General features: G+C 41.9%; 1 protein-coding gene across 9 annotated transcripts in view; it reads right to left on the bottom strand.

Annotated features, from left to right (window-relative positions):
* The window catches only part of VEPH1 (ventricular zone expressed PH domain containing 1), a 186522-nt gene that overhangs the window by 48375 nt on the left and 115255 nt on the right, over positions 1–22892 (bottom strand). For 7 of the 9 annotated variants that reach the window (XM_039489510.1, XM_039489506.1, XM_039489508.1 and 4 more), the window contains 3 exons: positions 21190–21399; positions 18987–19381; positions 826–965 (listed from right to left, as the gene is read on the bottom strand). In XM_039489510.1, the coding sequence (XP_039345444.1) occupies positions 826–965; positions 18987–19381; positions 21190–21399 (745 nt within the window). Of the gene's footprint in view, positions 1–825; positions 966–18986; positions 19382–21189; positions 21400–22892 lie in introns of those variants that run through there. The other 2 variants (XR_005584954.1, XM_039489514.1) reach the window with 2 other exon arrangements.

Here is a 22892-nt window from a genome sequence, read left to right as displayed (position 1 = left end):
CAATAGGTCTTTTCCATCTCTAATTACTAAGATTACAATAACATTGGGCATGCTGCATCTTTGACTACGATATATAGTTTATGAGAAGCTGATTTGTTTTATTACAAATACAAGAAAACATCATGATTCATCTTGAACGGGGAATGCAGATTTGTTTTTCTTCCATAACTTTATATTATTCAAAATAATGCTCTCTCTCTTTCTGTGTATATATATGTTCCAGATAAGCATGATCAATTAATGGTCTTTATTTGGAAGTATATTTAATATAACGATCAAAAGAATCATCTTAATCAATAGGTGAACAACACTGATCAAATCCTGATGCCCTTACTCAGGATTTTGACTCTGGGAGTTTTGATTAAGGGGTGCTGAGCATCTCCAAGGCCTACTGAAGTCTATAGACCTGACTCTATTTCCACAGAACTCAGCTGAAGTTTGACTATTCATTTCCACGGAAGCAGAATCGGGTCTTGACTTTATTGGGAGTTTTGCCTGAATAAGGATGACAGGTTTTGGTCCAATGTTGTTTGTACTTCCGATTTTCTTAATTTCATGTGGGCATCTTAAATTTGTTATATTTAACAGAAAGCACATACTCTGTCACACAACATTATGCCAGTCTACTGCAAAGCACTAGACCGTAGAGAGTTTATAAGTAATGCTGTCCACTTCTAAGAAATCAGAAGGGGGAATTCAAAGGACATACACATGTACAGTAACAGTGATGGAGATGATAAACATATCTAAACGAGTTACCGTTAAAACATTGTTTTTTCATGTACAGTTTATTGAGGTGCCACTATTTATATGTATTGCACACACCTGCTGAAAGAGAAACATGATATGGATCCATAGCTGAGGCTGTCGGCTGATGAGAGTAAAACTGGATTTACTGTATAGGCAGTAATGACCCTTCAGGGGGCAGCTGAAGAACAGCTTTGCTACACAACTTCTAACAGTATCTAGAAACAAATATACACAATATTAACATCAACTACTTAAAAGAGATTTAACTACCTGATATTACTTTACACTTAAACATGCAATACTTCTGGCTATAGGAAACCACTATTTTCTTATCTGAAATATACCAATTATGTCTTCATTTTTTAAATGATAGTTTTCACTTTCTCACATTTCAACATTTTTTATCCAGATAAGAGTAGATATTCATTTAGTTGGTATCATTAGTTGTCTGTAAAACTCAAAATGGGTGAAATTCAGCGCTGCTGAGGGCCAGCACACAGGCAATATACCACTTAAACTGAATATAAGCCACAATAAGTGGTGCATAGGCCCTGTACTGATCCTGTGCACAGGATTATATTTCACCCACTGCACATATAAATCTCCACTGTTGTGCACCTTATATAGCCATTTATCGCTGCCTCCACAGAGCAGAGTTAGGCCTTTAGTGTGTATCACTTCCTTCTTGTTAAAGAATGCTCTGAAGCTTGTATTTTACACTCACAGTCTTGCTTATTAAAACAGACAGATATATTACAACTGCTCACAACTCATTCTTATTTAAAAGAGTTGGTTGAAAGAGCATCCCATGTTAGGTAGCAACCAAGTGAGACTTCACTTTTGGTCCAAGTTTATGCAACTCTCACCCAGGCCTTGCTCAGGCAAAAACTGATTTCAAAAGGGGTTATGCCCAAAATAATGAATTCAGGACTTTTCCCTTCAAAAACAAAAGCTGAGCCATTAGTCATTGGCTAGAGAATTGGCTAGAGCAACCCGCTCTGTCACTGAATAGATTGACTGAAAGCCACAAAAGAGTTAAATATATTTAGAATACCAATATGCATGCCACATGTTTATTATACAGCAGTACTTAATACAGTCATCCTAAAAGTTACAATAAGAGCAGTATTGTTCGGGGTTCAATAAACAATTTGGCATTCTGAGTCTGTCATCAGTTTAAAGGACTTTGGGCTCTATAAATGTCACTTCTCATCATGTGTATATAAAATAATCATCTTCATAATAACACATTGCTCGTAAATATCACCTTCCAACCCAGCATCTCAAAGCACTTTGCAAATATTCACTAATTAAGAGTCACAACACCCAAGTGAGATAGGGAATTATTGTACCATCATTTTACAGAGTGACTTGCTGTCAGACAGTGGCAGAGGCAGTCCCTTGCTCTAACCTCTAGACATCACTGACATTAGTGCAAATACAAATATTTTCATAGAAAAAATAATGGAAAGTTTTAGTTTTGGGGGTGGTTTAGCATTTAAAGGTTGATAAATGACGTGGGGAAGTTTGCAGAAACATCTATACATTCATAGGTGTAAAAACATCAAATCAACACTTGGAATAGAGATTAGATCGTCTCACCGGAACAGACAGACTCTCCCCAAAGGTCACAGCTTGATTGGCTGGTTGCAAGGTTATGTACAATCAAAATAGAGAGGGTGTTTTTATTTTTCACAGACCCTCATTGCTCACTTATGTTTTTCTGTTGAAACCAGTATTGGCTTTGTATATTTTTCTCAACCACATTCATATTAGTTATCCATAAACAAACCATGGTGGTGACATGCAACTTGAAAGCACCCTCAGTGTGACGTTCTTAATACAGAAGGCTGTATGCACCGCATAATATATTATAGTGTGATTCTGATCATATTTATGCTAGGTTTAACTGGGATGGCAGCACAGACACAGCCCTTTAGATGCTTGTTTCCATTTTTGCAAAATGTTGACTTAGAGGCTTTGTTGAAGGTTGAATTCTCTGTCCTGGCTGTGCTAAGCTCAGTGCAAAAATGCAGGCCACAATTGTGACTTTCCACCCTCTTTGCATTTCACGCATTGATAGAATGGCTGGCGGGGACAGCCAGGCCCCCAGTGTAAATAAGAGCAACTCTGATGGTGCTTTAACTTATGCCCAGTTGTGTATCACCCTAAGAGGCCATTTCAGCAGCTGGGAATAGCCAGATCAAACATGCTCATTCTACATCCTGATCCTCCCCATCTATAACCTTCACACTGGAGTATCACAAAGGAGCCATAATGTAATGGGGAATCTGGCCCTGAGATTTATTATTCAGTCAGTGGACCCATCCAGCAATCATTCTGTGCATGCAATGCCCATTGATGCTAATGATATAATTGAGTAAAGGTTGGCAAAACGAGGGACGATTTTGCACATCTATATGAACCCTCTCCCCAAGATTAAGCAATATTCAAACAAAGACATTTTTAATAAGGTAGGTCTTAGAGGCAGGGCCGGCTCCAGACCCCAGCACGGCAAGCACGCGCGTGGGGCGGCCCTTTCCCGGGGAGGCGGCAGATTGGGCCGGCGGACCTGCTGCAGTCATGCCTGCGGGAGGTCCACCGGAGCCCCAGGAGGACCGGACCTGCCGCAGGCATGACTGCAGAGGGGGCGCTCATCCCGCGGCTCCAGTGGACCTCCCGCAGGCATGACTGCGGATGGTTCGCTGGTCCCGCGGCTCGGCTGGACCTCCCGCAGGCATGCCTGCGGCAGCTCAAGCAGAGCCGCCGGACCTGCGAACCGTCCGCAGCTGCGGGAGGTCCAGCCGAGCCGCGCGACCAGCGGACCCTCTGCAGTCATGCCCGCGGGAGGTCCGCTGCTCCCGCGGCTCCGGGGCGCCTCCCGCGCATGACTGCTTGGGGCGGCCAAAAAGGTAGAGCCGCCCCTGCTTAGAGGGTCTAATTCTCCATGGCGCTGCACTTTGGTTGGTTATGTCTGTGCTGACTGAGTGTAAAGTACAATCAAATCAGACTTCTCAGCTCATTTACAATGATGGTAGCATTTGATATGCACTTTGCACAAGTGTAGATGACTTTACAGGGTGCAAGGCAGTGGAGAATCAGTCCCAGAGCATCAGTTTTCCTCCATGAGAAAGATAGCTGACATCCACTCTGTCTTCATAAGGCCTGAGTGCGGGGTATGTGTGTGTGACTGCTGTGCTACTTTCCTCACAGCTGCTATCCATAGGGTGGAATAGCAGACAGCCCTCCTTGCTAGTGGATGGAGCCACTGGCTCCATATATATGCAAACATGCCATTCCTGACATGCTATTCTTGACATGCTCAAGTGACCTTCTTGTGCCAGTTTAAGCAGAGACAGTTCAGAAACCTTTTTGGGGGATGAGCAGGGCTGTGCAGATACCCCTGTATAACTGCTCACCCAGTGGGCTTCATGTGCAGCTCCTCTGAAATCATAGTCCTTTGTGCCCAGGGGAATATCGTCCTTAGTGACTGACTTTAGGAAAAGACACAACCTTTCTAAACTCCCCAAGTTTCACTGCAACAGAAGGAAGAGCAGAGTGCCTTCCTATAGCTTTGTCCATTGGCGCATTTTACTGCCAGGATTATGCATTTAGGCCTTGATCCAGCAAAGCATGTAAGCATATGCACAATCAGGGGCGGCTCTAGGTATTTTGCCGCCCCAAGCATGGCAGGCAGGCTGCCTTCGGTGGCTTGCCTGCGGGAGGTCCCCGGTCCCGTGGATTCGGCAGCATGCCTGCGGCAGGTCCGCCGAAGGCAACCTGCCTGCCGTTCTCACGGCGACCAGCAGAACGCCCCCCGTGGCTTTCCGCCCCAGGCACGTGCTTAGCGTGCTGGTGCCTGGAGCCGCCCCTGTGCATAATCCCATTTAAGTCACTGGGACCACTCTCATGTGTGTAGTTATGCACATGTTTAAGTACATGCTTTGGTAGTTTAGAGCTTTAACCTATTTCCAATGGGGTTACTAGTATTACAGGTTTTAGATTTTGTATTAAAATGTAACTATTCACACTAATATAAGAGTCAGTTGAGGGAACTTGTGGCATATCACACTCAGTAGTACAGCATAATTCATTAATACTGTTTAGTACATTACCCTTTTTGGCACAAAATATTCCTGAAAATTGCCAAGCTACCCATAGCAGGCATTTTTTCAAACACCCAGCTACTTCTATACTGATTCTTAAATATGAAAATGTAGCATGTAAGAAGCTTATTGAAACACAACATGTTTTTAGAAGTTATAATATTACCCCACACAAAGATTTTCCTTCTCATCTACTGTCAGCAGTATTACATCAAATACATGTCATTAATTGCTATTTCCTATTCTAGGGATCGGCAATGGAGGCTGTGGGAAACGGCGCAGGCCGAGGGATGTGCTCGCCACTGCTTCCCGCTGCCCCCATTGGCCTGGAGCGGCGAACCACGGCCAGTGGGAGCTGCGATTGGTTGAACCTGCGGACACGGCAGGTAATCAAACTGGCCCGGTCCGCCAGAGTGCTTACCCTGGCGGGCTGCGGGCCAAAGGTTGCCAACCCCTGTCCTATTGTAATGCCTCATCATATAGCTGCATATTTTTAATATAATGCTGCATTTCTATATTCTCTTATTTGGGGCTCCCAAACATACATTACTTAAACCTCACAGTGTCCCTGTGAGGTCGATAACTGTTACTGTGCTCTTTTCACAGGTGGATGAAAGTTAAGGGATTTGTCCATACTCTCATACTTAGGCCTGGTCTACACTGGGTGGGGGGCAGGGGGAATCGATCTAAGTTACGCAACTTCAGCTACGTGAGCAACGTAGCTGAAGTCAACATACTTAGACCTACTCACCACGGTGTCTTCACTATGGTGAGTCAACTGCTACTGCTCCCACGTCAATTCTGCCTGCACCTCTCGCGGCGCTGGAGTACAGGAGTCAACAGGAGAGCGCTCAGGGGTTGATTTATCATGTCTAGACTAGATGCGACAAATTGACCCCCGCTGGATAGATCACTGCCCACTGATCCAGTGGGTAGTATAGACATACCCTTAATAGCCTGGGACAGAACCCGTGTGCATTCATACTCCTGCTCTAACCAATAGACAGCCCATTCCATCTCGTAATGATAGTTACTTTTTACCTTTGTATTATAGATACGTAGTTTATAAGTATTTGTGTGACATTCATGTTAAACAATTTATTACCAAAATACACCTTTGCTTGTAAAGCACCTGCACACAATGAATACAGATGAACAAATTTGGGTTAAAATTTCCAGATCCAGAGACCCGGACTTTCTCACTATCCAAATGTCTAATGTCCCACATAATTCGTAAGGTTTCATCATCTCAGAATCTGGAGTTTGCCTTGCTGCAACTTCAGCTCTGTCCTCTGTCAGTTTTAGACCTATGTAGCTATCGGATTGCTTATGACTTCCATATTTGGCTATGCTTCTGAAAACGATTAGTTGTTAAGGAATTCTGTGACTTCCCAACTGAGCTGTACATATACCAAATTGGACACTTACCCCAGTCCTATGACTGTGATGCTTTGAAAAGCACCATGAATCAAAGGTATCTAGGGTATAATTCCTACTGACGTCAGTGGCATTACTGCAGAGATATATTTGACCCAACAGACCAAAATCTGCTCTCACTCACAGCTCTTCAATTTAAGTTTAGTCACGATCATCCAGATCCAGTCAGTGTATTTGCATCTGTGTACATGTAGCAATGGAGATCAGGCTTTGGCTACTTAATAGGATATTTTACTCTAAATGCACCTATTAGGTTAGGCAGGAGGTGATGCTTACAAAATAATGTAGAAGGGTCTAAAATAAACCAATTGCAGATACGCATAACATAGTGACAAAGTTTTGCATTTCCATGTTAATAAGCTACAAACACACCTGAGCAAAAAGTTTCTTTTATCACCAGTACAAAGTAGGTGAACTGAAGCATGGGGAGAAATGTGCTTGAGAATGATATTGTTCTGTATTCATTTACAGTAAGTGCATTCAAGGATATAATGTCCACAAAACAGAGGAATCACAGTGATTCTGCTGTGAGGGGCAGTGGGAGCAGGAAACAGGGATATTCCATATCCCATGCTCATGGTAGTACTGGTCTTCATGCAGAGCCGCATAGTCCAATATGTAGGCGGTAAGAGAGTGAGTCAGGGGACGGATGGATGTCTATCACTATGAGGTTCCTACAAACACACGTGCAGTGAGTGTGCAGAAGGCTCAGCCTCTATTCCAGTGCCTAGACTGGAAAAGAATCTGTGGAGAAGATGAAGGGCTACCCTTGCCCATGGAGGTGGAGGTGAATACTGTTTGCTCAGTTCTTAGGTTCTTCCCCACATGAAGACTCCAAACAATTCACTCTGGCTTTGCACTGATGAAGATGACAAGTTTGTCCCTAAACTGCATGTTATCAGTGAGATTCAACAATACACATGTGATCCTTGTCAACAAAAGGTAATAGTTTTTAAGCAATTAGCCCAACATTTAACAAATCAGAGTCACGCCAAATGCCAGTAATTCAGGATCGGCTTAACTTTCGTTTGATGTTATTTAAAGCAATGAAGTGCTAATACAGCAAAGATGGCTCTGCATCTCTTTAAAATAATTGGCCAAAAATGCGTAATGGAAAAAGGAAGGGAAAAAGTAACAAATTTCCTTGATGATGTCATTATATCTTATATTTTAAAACCCCTGAAACTGATTTATACTAGAACTAGTTTAACACTATAAAACTAATTGTCACTTCTAAAAATAGAAAGGAAATTTTTAGCAATTTGAACCAACTTCCAGCTCTCTTAATAACTTGCCCCAGCTGACCTAAATCAAAGTTTATGGAAACACCAACTCAACCTTTAGATTAGTGACTCTATAGACACCTCTATGCTAAATTGATTCTTAAAAGCTGTTACTGTGAAAAAACCCAGACGATTCAAAGCAGAGACTGACTTATCATATGGCTATTTTAAGAACACCGGCTGAAGAAGTTGGAAGATAGATAAGTTAATATATACTTGAGACAAGATTGTTTAAGATTCCATGTGTTTGCTGTTAGGCCAAAAGACACTGCATTGAGAGGGAGGGGAAAGGTCAGGGACAAGACAACATGACATAGGGTATGTCCTCACTGCAGAATTAGTTTGGTGATCAGCACTTCGGTGTGAGTGCCCAGGTTGGTCTAACATGGCTATGAGCCACCATCCTGCAAAGTCACTCCACTGTGGTTATGGTGCTGTTGCACTCACTGATGTAAGGTGCTAGGACATCTGGGAGACTTCTGGTGTTCTTCGTGCTACAGTAAGATGAGTAAGATGTGATTCTTTTCCAATGAATTGAGAACTTGTCTGCCTTTGGGACAGGAATTGTGGGAAGGCTTTAGAGGACAGCACTCAAGGGATTTAGCCTGCATCCACACTGCAAAGTGAGTGGGTTACCAGCCCAAGTGTAAGCAGCATTCAGGTGTTAACCTATATCCCAGTCTGGATAGGTAGTTCTAGTGTAAGCAGCACCACACTTAGGTGAGAGGTTTTGTGTGTGGATGGAAGCTGGGTTAGGGGAAACACCCAAATAAAAGCCTGAGTGAACCCTGCAGTGAGGACAATCCCATAGTTTTGATTCATTTTACAAGGAGCTTATATATATATAATTTTACTGGTGAGTATTTTATGTATTAGACTGAACAGCTGAATAGCTGTCAGTTATGTCACATTCATATTAATAACACCCCCCCTCAAATTAAAGAGTATGGGACCCTTTCCTCTGGGTAGAGGCATAGTCATATATGTAAAGGATTTTGGTTCAAACAGCTAGACCAAGAGATGTAGAAATAATGGATTTAACACCATTCGAAACACATATACAGAGGCAATAGAAAATATAAATAATTGATGAACCACAACTACAACAACAAAGGATATCGAAGGGAAAAATTAAAGCCCTAACCCAACTCCCACAGAAGCAAATGGGGAAACTCTCCATTGACTTCAATGGAGATCAGGCTGTAAATGTATGTCATAATTCAGTGCAACAGCAAAGCTACATTAAGCCAGGCCCACTAACCCCAGTCAAAAAATATTTCTCACCACATCTGTCTGATGATCTCAAACTGTTAGCAAAGCAATAACCACCATTTTGTTTTTGCAAGACATAGGAGCAGAGATATTACAGTTTTTAATGTAATTGATCATTCAGTGACTGGGCTAGGGAAAAAAAGCAAAAGAAGTTAGCAATGTAAGGTCATTAGAGTCACTGCTTGATATTTACCTCAGTTTAACTGGTCATTGGATTAGAGATAATATTAGACACTGATCTTGCAAACACCTATGTTCATGCATAACTTTATGTGAATAGTCCCACTAGTTTAACTTTACTCTGATAAGTAAATTTCATTTATGCACATGTGTTTGCAGGATCAAGTCCTTAACAAGGAAACAGAAGCAACCATAAGAAGTGAAATTTTTCAAAACTTCAGTTTTAACCCATTTTCTCCTTCACTGCTTTCCTTTACCTATCTAATTTCTTTTGTTTTGAAGATGGAAACAATAGAATAATTTTTTAGAAAAGAATAAGGGAAAAGGGAATTTTTAAATGTCGTCCTCAAGAGAGGCCCTTTGTTCTTCATCTTGATTTTGAGCGCTAACAGTTTTTCAGTTTGGCAGATTATTGTGTGTTGTCACAACTGAGGCAGAGATATTTCACCTCCAGTATACTCACCTGAAATGTTCCTGCATAAGATATGGTTATACTGACATCCTGAAGGGCAAGCTCAGCTTTTAATGTAGTAAACTTGGTTCTCTGAATATGAATGGCAAAAGCCACATCTGGAAACATATGGATCTGTATAGCTTTATAATACTTTTTCCTCCTCCCCTCCCTCCCCCTCCTCCCCACCCCTATTATGCTGAAAAGTCTACATCAGTTGCATACCAAGTGGAAACAGGCAGTGATAAGGCATCTTTGTTGCAGGGTCCCATCTTCAAAGCTGAAGAATATTTATCTGATTTCTATTTATAACGAAGAACCAGCTCAAAAGAGCATCTTCCCAAAGCCACTGGGGAACAGCAGTGCCCCCTGTGAAGCCAACAGGGGGGCTCAAAATGTGTTGGGCCTGTGGGGAACCTGGGCACAAGAAGAGGGAGTGCATTCAGGGGACTCACAGGGCCCAGACTAGCCCTGAGGTGGTCAGGGGTGGGCACTGGATGTGCTGCCTCTGCCACAAGGGGCACAAGCAGCCTAGTCCCCAGAGAAGTTGGGAGCGGCTGGAGGACCAGGCTCAGTCTGAGACCAGCCCCAGGGAAGGGGTGGTGAAGGCTGAGGCCCCCAGAGAGAAGGGGGCTGGGGTAGAGAGGCCCCACCTTAAACAGAGAACCCACACAAGGGCCAAGAGGGCTGAGGTGGGAGCCCAAACTGATGTGGGAACCCATGTAGGACTAGGGAGGTCTATGGTGAGGACCCAGAATGAGGAGGAAGTAAGCAGGTGGCTCCAGAAGATGGAGAGCCTGCGAGCAGAGATTCTCTGCGGGCCCAGCTGAGGAGAAAGCTAGGCCGGTAGAGCACCCCGCCTGCCCCCCGGTGGAGGGGTTCTTGAGGTGGGGTGTGTGTAGCAGGGTGGACCCTGCTCCTGCCCTGAGGGGTTTAAAAGTGGCCTGGCAGGGCTTGAGAGCTGCTGCTCTAAAAGCTGGGCTGATTGGGGAAGTGGCTGCAGCTGGGGCCATGCCCCAAACTGAGCCAAGGGCCTTATAAGAAGGCCAGGGAAGCCAGAAGCCAAGACAGTCTTCCTCTGCCTGAAGAGGAAGAAGGGCCTGGCTGCAGGGGCTATAGGCAAGGTACCTAGGGTGAAGCAGGGCTGGGGAAAGGCTGAGGAGCTGGGGAGCTCCAGCCTAGAAAGCCCCAGGCTGCGGCCTAGCGAAGGGCCAACTGGTACTGGGGGTTGCAGAGGGCAGCCCAGGGGTAGGCTAAGGCAGCAGGTTCAAACCCCTTTGCCTGTGATGAGTAAGCTGATACTGCAGTCTGCCCCAGAGTGTGGGGCTAGACAATGACTGGCAGTAGCCAATACTGAGGCAAGGTGGGGATAGAGGGTGGGGGTTCCCCAAGAAGAGGAGACCCTAAGAGAAAAGGGGTTACTGCCAGGAGGCAGCACCGCCATGTAAAAGGGCACTGGGTCCAGGGAGGGACACAGGGGCCTGAAGACAGGCGGATCACTGGCCTGCAGAGGGTGCTCCAGTGCTGGACAGAGCTAATTCCCGGAGTCACCAGCAGGAGGCACCGCAGGGCTGAGTCTGACTCATCTACACCTCCTCTTCTTCCAAAGGGTTGCTGGACCCACCTTCCTTCCTTTAAGCCCCAGGCCCTCTCCACTCTGGACTTGGCGCCAATTCCTCCCTAACTCCTGCCTTACCTTTTCAGTGAAACCTGCCTTACCTTATCTGGTCCATGAACCAAGGGAGGGGTCAAGAACTAGCAGCAGGAGCAAGCAGGTTATCTCCCCCATACTGGCTGGGGGAGACATATAGTTCCAGTCTGTGGGGAGGCGGGTTGCATTAGTACTTGCTCCTCTTAAGAGTCCAGATCTAATTCACCTCCCAGAAGCCAGAATTCCTGTTTCCTTCGCAGCACAGTGCCCAAAACCCCTCATAGGGAATTAGCCCGTTGCCAGGCAAGATCCACCTAGAGATTAGTTCATTTCCTATGCTTAAATTAATGCTTCCAATTACTTTACTAGAATGAACATGCACTTGATTTACTAGTTTTCACTATGATCACACATCTGTGCAGGCTGCAGGCAGGAGTGTGTTAATGTTCCTATTACAATCCTTGCAGAGCTGGGATTCCACTGAAACCTGACGACCACAATCAATGCCCACAACAAAGCCATTCTGTATATTAACACTTCAATTTTCACAGTGCATACATTTTTAGATTTTGGATGAGTCTGGGACTTAATACTAGTCCCAAATAATATGATGCCAACTAATGCATTTTAGCATAGACAAAAATATGTCTAGAAACATTGGCCTGTGTCTCTGTAACTTTGTGGTCATAGTGAATTAGCAGAGGCCCATGTGTTCTAAATCAATGTTTGGCTTATGGCATGTTTAAATTTATCAAAAGAGTGCAGAGGCAAACACTGCAGGGGAGCTGTGATCTTTTCCATCTAGTCTGTCATATGGTACCAATTATCTCTCAATTCAGCATAAAACATAACATACCCCAGATTTAGGTTCACTGCAAACTAGATTTCCCCCCCGCCCTCCTTTAAGGAATTTCTGTCATAAATCCCATACAATTTTTGTTGTTTATATTTTATCCTATAGAACTACCAAGAATCAGAAGTGACTTACAACTGGGACAGCATATGCAGAATGTTATAATATCTTCATATTTTCATTGAATGGAATTACATTTCCAATTTGATTTTGATGTTAATTCAATACCAAGCTTGCCTATGAATGATACATTAGAAATCCCTAAGCTCTTTCCCTGGAAAAAATAAGTTTAACCTCTGGCCAGAGATGTGCAGATTCTAAAATGTCCTCCATATACAGGCACACTCAAATGTTTTCTTTCTGATGGGTCACCTGCCACACAAATTACTTGTAAGGATTTGGGATGTGGGTACTATAGTGGTAGTATTATTGTATCTGAAAAGGCAGTAATGCAAAAGAAGAAACATTGTCCCCCCTTCACCAATTGTAAACAGACAACTCCAATTGTATGGGTATAGCAAGGAGTTGTTCGGCACAGCAGAGAGAGCATGAGGGGAAAAAAAAGAGAAAAAGATGTCTTGGAATGTGAAGCATCTGGTACCGGCCAATTTCAAAGACAGGGTATGCACTAGATGGATTGCTAGGAATTGCCCTAGCAGATCAGACTATGTTCCTATGACATAAATGCGTAGAATAAGGGTGATGGTAATGGCATAAATAAGGGGACTAACATCACAGATGCAATCATCCTAAATGGTAATCGGTAAGACTAAAAAGTAAGCCCAGCAGATGGCTGTGAGTCTTGCACTGGGACTGGAGGAATAGTCAATGCTAAATTCTTTAAGAAGAAATAAAAGTAGTTGCAGCTCTAAGCTAATTTGCTGTAGTCCTCATTGAGTTTACTCTGAAAGTTAATGACACTGAATAGAATGATAATACTTCCCGCTGGTATAGCACCTTTAATCTAGGGATCTCAACATGCTTTACTACACTCATTATTACCCTTGTTTTTCCAGACAAGTAAATGGAGACACAGAGTGATAGAGTGGTTAAGTGACCTTTCAAAGGGCACACAGTAGGGTCAATGCACAGTCTGTGAACAGTACCTAGGAGTCAATGTTGAGTCTTCTGTTCTTAATTACTCAACTTACAGAGAAACTGAGGTGGTTGGAAATTCTAGCTAACATAAACTTAATAAAGGGACTGAGGAGTACTCAGGAAATTATAGACCAGGGAATCTGGCCTTTGAGATAAGCAAGATCCTTGAACACTGATAATATATAAGATCTCAAAGCATATGGAGAAGTATGAGCTGCTGAAAACTACTTTGCTTTGTTTAATAAAGGGTAAAATCATGTGATAAATATGGTAAAAATTTTCAATGAAAAATTCAGAGGGTTAAGTAAGGGTGAAGTGATGGACATAATATACAGGAATGTCTAAAAGGCATATAAGGTATGGAAAAGAAGCAAACATGGGTAAACTGGTTCAAAACAACAACTGAACCAAATATTCAACCCCAAATGGAAGCAAACCCAAATCAATTAATTTTGTAGGTTTCAGATGACTGCCTTCTGGCACTATACCAAAATGTAGAGCTTAGCTCCAAATATTCACTCATGCCACCACATTAATTTTGTTCTATTTTGACCTTAAGCACTTGCAATCTTACCCTGAACTTGACCATGGTCTCAGGCCCTTTCCACAATCAAGCCAGCCATCCAGCTTCATTTCCCGTCAAAGTTCCCCTGAATCAATTGCTCTTCAGGCTGATGTAGTTAAGGCACATCCATTTCATAGCCAACAGTACACAAGGTTACTGAGGTGGCCAGCCTCATGTCCAGCCACCTTTGACTGCCCTAACATGATGGATCAGGTACCCATTCTGCAGCTATGTGAATTAGAGGTGGCCCTTCAGTGTGAGATCAAGCAAGATGCAAACCCATGACCTTCTGGAATGTAGTCAAGCACCTTAATCACTAGCCACCACACCTCCAATCCCTAGGATGTAAATCATTAGATCACTGGTTCAGTTCAAAATCTGAACCCTCTTTGGGCCCAAACACCCCAGAATGCACTGCACCCTACAAAATGTGATAACACAGCTGAGGAAAATGGTGATTGTTTTTGTTTGTTTGTTCAATATATAGGGGCAGCTCCTCAGCTACTGTAAACTGACAATATATACCATCTGAGGATCTGACCCCACAGTTTTTACCTGAGTGTCCCTTTAAGACTGTAAAGTCCAATGTACAAATCAATATTACAGGGATTTTGAAATACCATATAAAGAAATATTACAATCCATAGAGATTGAGTAATACTACTGGCTGAGTGTATAAATCAATAAGGAGTCTGCAAAACACATGTTGTAAAGCACAAATACTGCTATGCAAAGACTATGAAGTACATACAGTGTGCAAACCAATAGAAAAGAAACTTGGTCAAAACACAGTGTAACAGAGCAGAGAAATACATATGTATATATGTATTTATGGTAGGTCAATCTATGTATTTATTCATGTCAAGTTATAAAGAGAATGAATGAATGAATGGCCACTATACATTATCCACATCCTCGCTAGCAAGAGTAACAAAGTTAGAAACATGGGCCTGATTCTCTTCACACTAGTTTTAGACTGGTATAATGCCACTAACTTCAATGAAGTTATTCCCATTTGACTGGCTTGAACAGAGTTAGACCCACTGTCAAACTCACTAGAAGAAAGATGGTTGAGAGGGGTGTTGATTGGCATTTTCAAGGTGCTGAAAGGGGTGAGGCAGGTAGATGTTTCTACAAACCCTTTAAACTGCTAAATACTAGGAGATAAATTCTGCATTTGGATCCCTGTATTCAATTCCCACTGAAGTCAAGGTTGTCCCATGCCTATAACCAGGAAAAGATTTTAGCCTTAGGACTCAGGGACACAGATTTAAAAAAAAAATATTAAGGAAAATGACAGACAAAATGAAAATTGTTGCAAAGCTTTTTCACACAGATGACGAAGTTGTAGGACACTTTACCTACAACACCAGCAGAGGCAACTAGATTATATACAACAAATACGTGAGGTAGTGATGGCCAGTCAGGCCCTCACTTCTAGAATTCAAAACTACAGCCTAGATAAGGGAGTTTGCTAAGTGGTGATCTTCACCACTGCTTCTCTAAGACCTTCCCAAGAAGTTCCTTCCGGACCTACAGGAAGCTCTACCCTCTACCAGGGAAATGATTTATTAGGGTTGGGTAGAAATCATGTTCAGTTTGTGTTTAATGTATTAAGGGATATTCAGGAATAAAGCAGTGTTGGAACAAATCCTTATGGGCACCTGCTGTCACTGTTGCTTATGATACTTTTGAACAATGTGTTTCCAGCTTAAGTGAAAATTCAGGTGATCAGGTTTTGGTAGTACCAGACTGAGATTTTTTAAGGGAAGGGAGTACACACTGTATATTCAAGGAAGTACCATACAGGATATATTTTGCCCTAAGAAGTTTAGACACATTTTATGTTGTGGTCAACAAAAACATAATTTAAATTCTGTATAACTGCAGTACTGTAGGGCCAGATGTTTCCACCCTCAAAAACATCAAATAGTACCTTACTCCAGGAACAGCCACACTGAAATCAATGGGACTTTTCACAGTATATGGTATTATTTACAGATTTTAAGACCAGAAGGGACCATTAAATCATCTGACCTCCTGTCTGACACAGAAGGGTTATAGAATTTCATCCAGTTACTCTGTTGAACCCAATAACTTGTGTTTGGCTAAAGCTTATCTTCCATAAAGGCATCCTCTCTTGATTTGAAGACATCAAGGAATGGAGAATCCATCACTGCCCTTAGTAGTTTATTTCAGTAGTTAATTACCTTCATTGTTAAAAATGTATGCCTTATTTCTAATTCCCCTTGAGTAAGGGTGACAGAATCCAGCCCATAATCTACTTGTAGTATTACAAGTCCATAGTATTACATCTAATACTGTTCTTTGTTAATTTGTGTCTATAATATATATTAAAGGTTATATTTAAAAAGCCCAGGAAAGGACATGACCCAAATCAAGTGTTATTTTTGGGGAACTTCTTGTACTCTCCATTATTGGTAAATTGTACTGCTTTGTTACAACATCCTCCTATTCTCCTCATTGCTTCTTTCCTATTTTGCATATTTAACACACACCCCCAAATTCAACAAATTCCTGCTTAACTGACACAAAATCAACCAAAGATTTGTTTTTTTAAAAATCTGATCATGCAAAAATAGCTTTATAGAGAGTAAAGCATGTATAAATTTGAATGATCTCCTGTTATGACATACAGAAATAATATAGGTCAAATAACTGCCAGATTTTGGACTGAGCAGTTTATGGAATATCTGAAATATTAACAAGTTGTCCCCTGTGTAACGAGCAGGAGTGAGTTTCTGTGAATGTATTTCGAATGAGTCACATAAGTCATCTATCTTACTCAACAAGTATGTCCTTACTCATCACGTTTCTTCAAGAACTGTAGTTGATGATTTCCCAGGAAATTAAAATAGTCTGAATGAATTGGGAAATAATGACTTGCTTAAAACATCACTATATTAGGGCTTTTAATTAGTATGAACAAAATGTTTAAAAATATTCGCTATATTAAAAGAAGACATAGACTCACATTTAATTCTTTAGGCAAACTCACAAGTCAGATTGTTCACTCTTAAACGCCCTTTGTCATTTACTGAAACAGTAAGACATACAAATAACTTTGACAATGAGAAGTGTTTCTAACAGCAAAGCTGGACTTTGGAGTATTTTTCTCAAATTTCTGCAAAAAAACAAACTTGGCAAAAAGTGTCGTTCACAGGTCAATACTGCTTTTCAACTCCTTGGCCACAGAATAAAGAAAGACATCTGGAAAGGCATTTGATGCACAAATGTCAATGACTGAGACCTGCTTTATGTCTTACTATGGAATGATATTTTAAGAGATCAGAAATGAAAGCTTTCTTATCAGATTTATTGATTGAACTGAGTCATTCAGCTATTTTCTACAGTTATTTAGCCTGACTATGAACGCCTTACTCCCACTGGTGATCAATACACCTACTGAAGTAAGTGGGACTACTCACATGAGTTGCTCAGCAATGGGAGTAAGATGTTCACAATTAGAGCTGGGTGACATTTGTAAACTCATGCAAAAAAAATAAATAAAAAAACCCCCAATATTTTTTAGGCACTGAAAATTCAGTGAATTTGAACTTAATTCTGCTAATAGTTTTGGCAAACAAACAAACTGATTTTTTTTTGAAGTCTTGGAAGATTTTCAAAATGAGTCCTATTGGTGTTTTGTTTAGATACAGTTGTTTCTACATGACATTTGAAACATTTCATTCAGCCTGAATAAGAGGTTGGTTTTTTTCCAGCATGAAAGAGCGAAGAAAAAAAATCAGTTTGGGTCTGAAATGAATTGTTTGTTAGGGTTTTCCCCCACTCCCCTCTCCAGTTTGGCCACTGAACCGAAAAAAAAAATCAATTGTTCACTCAGCTCTATTCACAATCTGGCCTTTAAGAATTTTAATTTGAAAAGGAGTAATGCACTGAGATCAATCCTGCAAGGTAGTGAGGACCTCCACAGTGGCCTCACAGGATCAGGCCCCATTATTGGCTATCAAGTGCTTGAAAACAATTATCTGTAGACCTGGCTTGACATGAATAATTGGACATAGGGAAGGCCTCATTTCTTGGAAGACGGGCTTAGGGAGGTAAATGATGAGCAGGCTAAAAACACAATGTCCGTGCTAACTAAGATAGGCAAATGGGTCAGTAAGCTGAGTGACAGAATGTCTGAACTAGCTAAGATAAGGGGAGGGAACATCCAGGGAACCATTTACAAAGAACAAGTTAATAATGGACAAGTCCAGAATCCAAAGATGAGCAAAAGAGTAAATCATGCATGGAAAGTGTGTGGACAGAACATGCAGTACAGGGATTGGTCCCTACAAAGTAACCAAGTCAATCCCAAAATGTGTGATGCAATGTATAGTAAATGCAATGATCTGTATAAACATATATAAAGGAAGAGGATTGCTATGTAACTTTGGTTCTGTGATGTATCCTGCATTCACCCCTGTGTTTGAGTCATAAGAACATAAGAACGGCCATACTGAGTCACACCAAAGGTTCATCTAGCCCAGTATCCTGTCTTCCGACAGTGGCCAATGCCAGGTGCTTCAGAAGTAATGAACAGAACAGGACAGAATCAAGTGACCCACCCTCCGTCGCCCATTCCCAGCTAAGGACACCATCCCTGCCCATCCTGACTAATGAATTTATCTAGTTCTCTGGTCCACTCACTGTTGCTTTGCTGTATGACAAATAAAAATACCCGAATGATAAAATGTGGAGTTGAACAATGAGTGTTTGGGAAGCCAAGTAGAAAGAGGTCTCGGTGGGTAGGGGAGGCTCCCAGCACTATCCACTGACTCTGCATGATGAAACTGAGAATCATTATAGAGTTCTGAGGCAATGGTAAATAGGGGCCCAATTCAAATCCCATTGGGAGTCTTTCCACTGACTTCTAGTGGTCTTTGAATCAGAACATAGCAGAACAGAACACCTTTATTTGAGATTCTGGATCTGATTCTTTTCTGACCTACCCTAATGTAACTCTATTTATCCTGATGTAAGAAGAGAATCAATCACTGACCCTGAGCCCAATCCAGCATTCTTTGCACAATATTGCATTAACTTCAAAGGGAGTTTTGGGTGTGCGAGGACTGCCAGCTTGGGGCCTCTGAAGGATGCACAATATCGCTGAAGGAAAGGACAAAACCTATGAAAGAGGGTTCAAAATGCTGTAGTTTATAACAACGTCATTGTGTAAAAACGTGTTTCATCCAACATAAGAGCTCATGCTTAGAGAATCTTACTTAACAGTTTGCATGAGTACTGAAGGGTTTTGTTCTTGTTTTAAACTATTCCTTTAAGATTCCCATAATTTGAAAGGTTCAGAGCTCTTACCTTCAATAATACACTGATCTGGGCTAGGAATTTTCTTCCCAATCTCCATGACATATGCTTTCACTTTACTAAGATTTTCCTTTAAGTGCAAGTAGAGCTTATCCTGATATTCCACAGGATTTTTTATTGTCTCTGTACTTCCTTCATGGCAGTTTTCTTTAACAGATCCTGGCAAATTTTCTGATTCTGTACATTTGATACTTGGGTGTGAAACTGAAAAATTTTCCAGCTGCGATTCTTCAGTGTCTGGACTAAGAGGCAATTTGTCATTTTCTTGGCTAAGATAAATTTCTGTGAAAGAGATGCCAGCTGCTATATCTCCATTGTCCATGTCTTGTCCATTATCTGAATTCATCCCCTTTGTACGGATTGCATGCAAAGCTAGACTTTTGGACCTGCAATGCAAATAAAGAGAAAGACAAATGGTTTGTGATAGAGGTAAGAGAGGCTACACCATGCTAAAGAACCAGATAAGAATTCTGGCCAAATTCTGCTCTGAGTTACATCTGTGCAGCTGCTTTGGTGCAACTCAGAGCAGAATTTGGGCCTAATATATCCTTTTGGTTGGCAAATACAAATAGCTTTTAATAAACCTGTATTTCACAAACAGGTACTCAGAATGCAAATCAAACCACAACTGTAGTAAGCAAAAGAAGTCAGACAACAATATCTATATAGCACAACATATGCATACTAGAGAATGCACCAGTATAGCTATCACTCATCATTATAACATCTCAGTATCCAGTCTATCAATCACATTATAAAATAATACCATCCAGCAGTGGTTCAAGCAAATCCAGAGTTCTCTCCAAAGTCCTTCAGCTGGATCACCTTCGCCACAAGCCCCAACATTCAGGAAGTGGTTCTCCACTCTCTTGTGTAATCATGTGCACTAGAGTAAATGAGGTATAAAATGCTTCTACTGATGTGAGTGAAGAATTCTGATTTGGCAGCATTTTACACTCACTTTGAACAGTTGTATATGAGAGCAAAGGTGGAAGACAATGGAGAATCAAGCCCTCAATGAGCATCCTTTCCCACCACTCCTTTCACAACACAGGAAACTTTAATCCTCAAAGGGGAGCTGGGGAACAGGAAATGCGTACACAACTAGTGAATGTGTCTCTGGAGAGAATTAGGAGAAAAGGGGACATAGGTTCCTTGTTAAACAGGAGGAGGGTGGAACCTATGACAGCCCCAGCAGAGGAGATGTCCAAATTGCCCAAAGACTCAAGTTATCACCACAGAACGCTAAGTCAGTATGAAATGGGTCATGCTCCACCCATGCAACACTGCAGCATGAGCAGTAAGCATCCCACTAGAATTGGTGAGGCCTGCATGTCCTAGGGGTACATCCTAGTTGCAAGTTCTTTGGGCTGGCCCTGGTCCCAACACACAACGGGTCTAGGCAGAATCAAGTTTAACTTGACACAAAGTATCAATCCAGAGTAATTGAGGGCATAATCTGACCCAAAATATTGATACAAATATATTACCTAAACTAACGTTAGAGTTGCTATTATTAGTATCCAGAAGAGTTCTTTGAATCTTCATTTCTAGATCAGTAGTTCTTAACCTTTCCAGACTACAGTACCCCTTTCAAGAAGTGGATTTGTCTTATGTACCCCAATTTTCACCTCACTTGCTTAAAAATCAGACATAAAAATACAAAAGTGTCACAGCACACTAGTACTGAAAAATTGCTGACTTTCTCATTTTTACCATATAATTATAAAATAAATTGCAACCCCCCAGATTGGGAAACACTGATATGGTATATAGAGCAGTATAAACAAGTCATTGTCTGTATGAAATTTTAGTTTGTACTGACTTTGCTAGTGTTTTTCATGTAGCCTTTTGTAAAACTAGACAAATATCTGGATGAGTTGATGTACCCCCTGGAATACCTCTGCGTACCCTCAGGGATACGCATACTCCTGGTGGAGAACCACTGTTCTAGAGTGTTCTGTAAACAAACATGTTCCTCTTCCTTCTCTCTTGTCATGTTAGGGCAGGTTAAATACATAATTTAGAAAGATTTTTTCCAGCTCCGAGACGCCCTGACAAGAGATCTGGTTAGAATTAGACTCATGGTGCCCACAGGTATACTATAATTGTACTATTCCCTTAATGTTTGGATAAAGATTTATTGCAAGACTGATATGCATGAAAGCCACTCATGCATTTTACAGAATCATACCTGTTAAATCTCATATCCTTCCTTTCTTCTTTAGAAACCTGGCCTAAACTATATCTACGCACAGAGCCAGGAGTATTGTTGTCAATATTTATTTTTTCCTCAAAAGCTTGTATTTTAACTTGAAGCTTTTCATCCTCTTCATTTTCATTCATAACAGATTTTAAATCATCCAACTGTGCAGGAGATTCTGTTTCAACATCATTTTCTGTCCTGAAGAAAAACAACAACAGGGGTTTAATACAGTCATGCTTTGCCAAAGATGACACTGACAGTGTATCTCTTACTTTGAACCACATACTGTATCTGGTAAAATAATTGTGTGTCAGTAGTGAATTTCTTAGAACTTTGATTAATCATTTTTGGAAACAGCTTTCATTCAATATCTATGTCAAAAGGATTAGAAACATTAAATATCTATGACAACACTGGATCAGAAATAGCATGCAATATATCTGCAAAAGGTAAAAACCACGCTTCCTCTTGATATGGCCTCAACCACATTCCCGCCAGCAAACCCCTCAGGGAAATGTTTTTCAGTTGAATTTAGGCCAGTCCTACAAAGCTACTAAACAACCATTTATTACAGCATACTTATAAACCAACAGTAGAGCTCACAGTGGAGCCTGTGAACATTTGTGGTTTTACAAAATTGCACATGTACTTTCTCCTGAATAATTGTACTCTGAGTAAGAAAAACATATTTCAAAACTCAGCACTTGGGAAGAAACTGGTTTAGAGAAAATTTTAAGTAATCTGACTCATGTTCAGCAAAAGAAATCCCAGAATACTTAAAATGGGCTTATTTAGAAGTCCGTGCAGCTCGAGTTTCTATTTAATAGAACAAAATGGTTAGAAATTTACATCATCATTAAAAATTTCAGCACAGAGTTGAATAAACTCTGTTCAATAATAAATTTGGATTTAAAGCACCAGTTAGCATGAAGCTATCACTCTTAAAAACATAGAACCTAATTCTGCCCTCAAACATACCCGTGAACCTCATTGATTTCACAGCACTGATGAAAATGATTGTCCCAATGATGACACTGTCATATCATTATTGATGAATTCTGTCTTCAGTTGATTTCAGTGGAGTTACATGGGGGTAGCTACAAGTAGAATAATCTGCACCTGCCCAATTACCCTGGCATGGAGGGAGCCCATTGAAAGCAGGTCATGAGATCCAATCCTAAATGGATCCACTTTCTAACAGGGCCACCTAGAGGATTCAGGGGGCCTGAGGCAAAACGGGGGAGCTGCGGTGCTTGTACTCACCCGGCGGTGGTCCAGGTCTTCGGCAGCGGGGGAGCCCTTCAGTCGCTCCGCGTCTTCAGCAGCACCGAAAGGCCCCCCCGCCACTGAAAAGCCGGCTGAAGACCTGGACTTCCGCCGGGCCAGAGCTCACGGGGCCTCTGCGGGGCTCGGGGCAAATTGCCCTACTTGCCCCCCCCTTCCCTGGGCAGCCCTGCTTTCTAACCCCCTACCAGCCGGGGTCACAGAGGAGCTGCAGCTGTTATTCCAGCTCATAGGCTAGTGTAGCAGCAGCGGACAGGTGACACTGCAGCTCTGCAGCCCTTTCAGCAGCTGTGGGGAAGCAGGGGCGGCCCCCGCCCTAGGTGAAGCATGCAATCAGCGCCCCCGTCCCCAACCCCAGGGGCAGATCTAGCCTGAGGTTTTTGGTAAACTGGGAAACATTTTGCTCC

This window comes from Mauremys reevesii, linkage group 9 (assembly GCF_016161935.1).
Source record: "Mauremys reevesii isolate NIE-2019 linkage group 9, ASM1616193v1, whole genome shotgun sequence".
Lineage (NCBI taxonomy): Eukaryota > Metazoa > Chordata > Testudines > Geoemydidae > Mauremys > Mauremys reevesii.
This window is presented reverse-complemented; position numbering and strand designations above follow the sequence as displayed.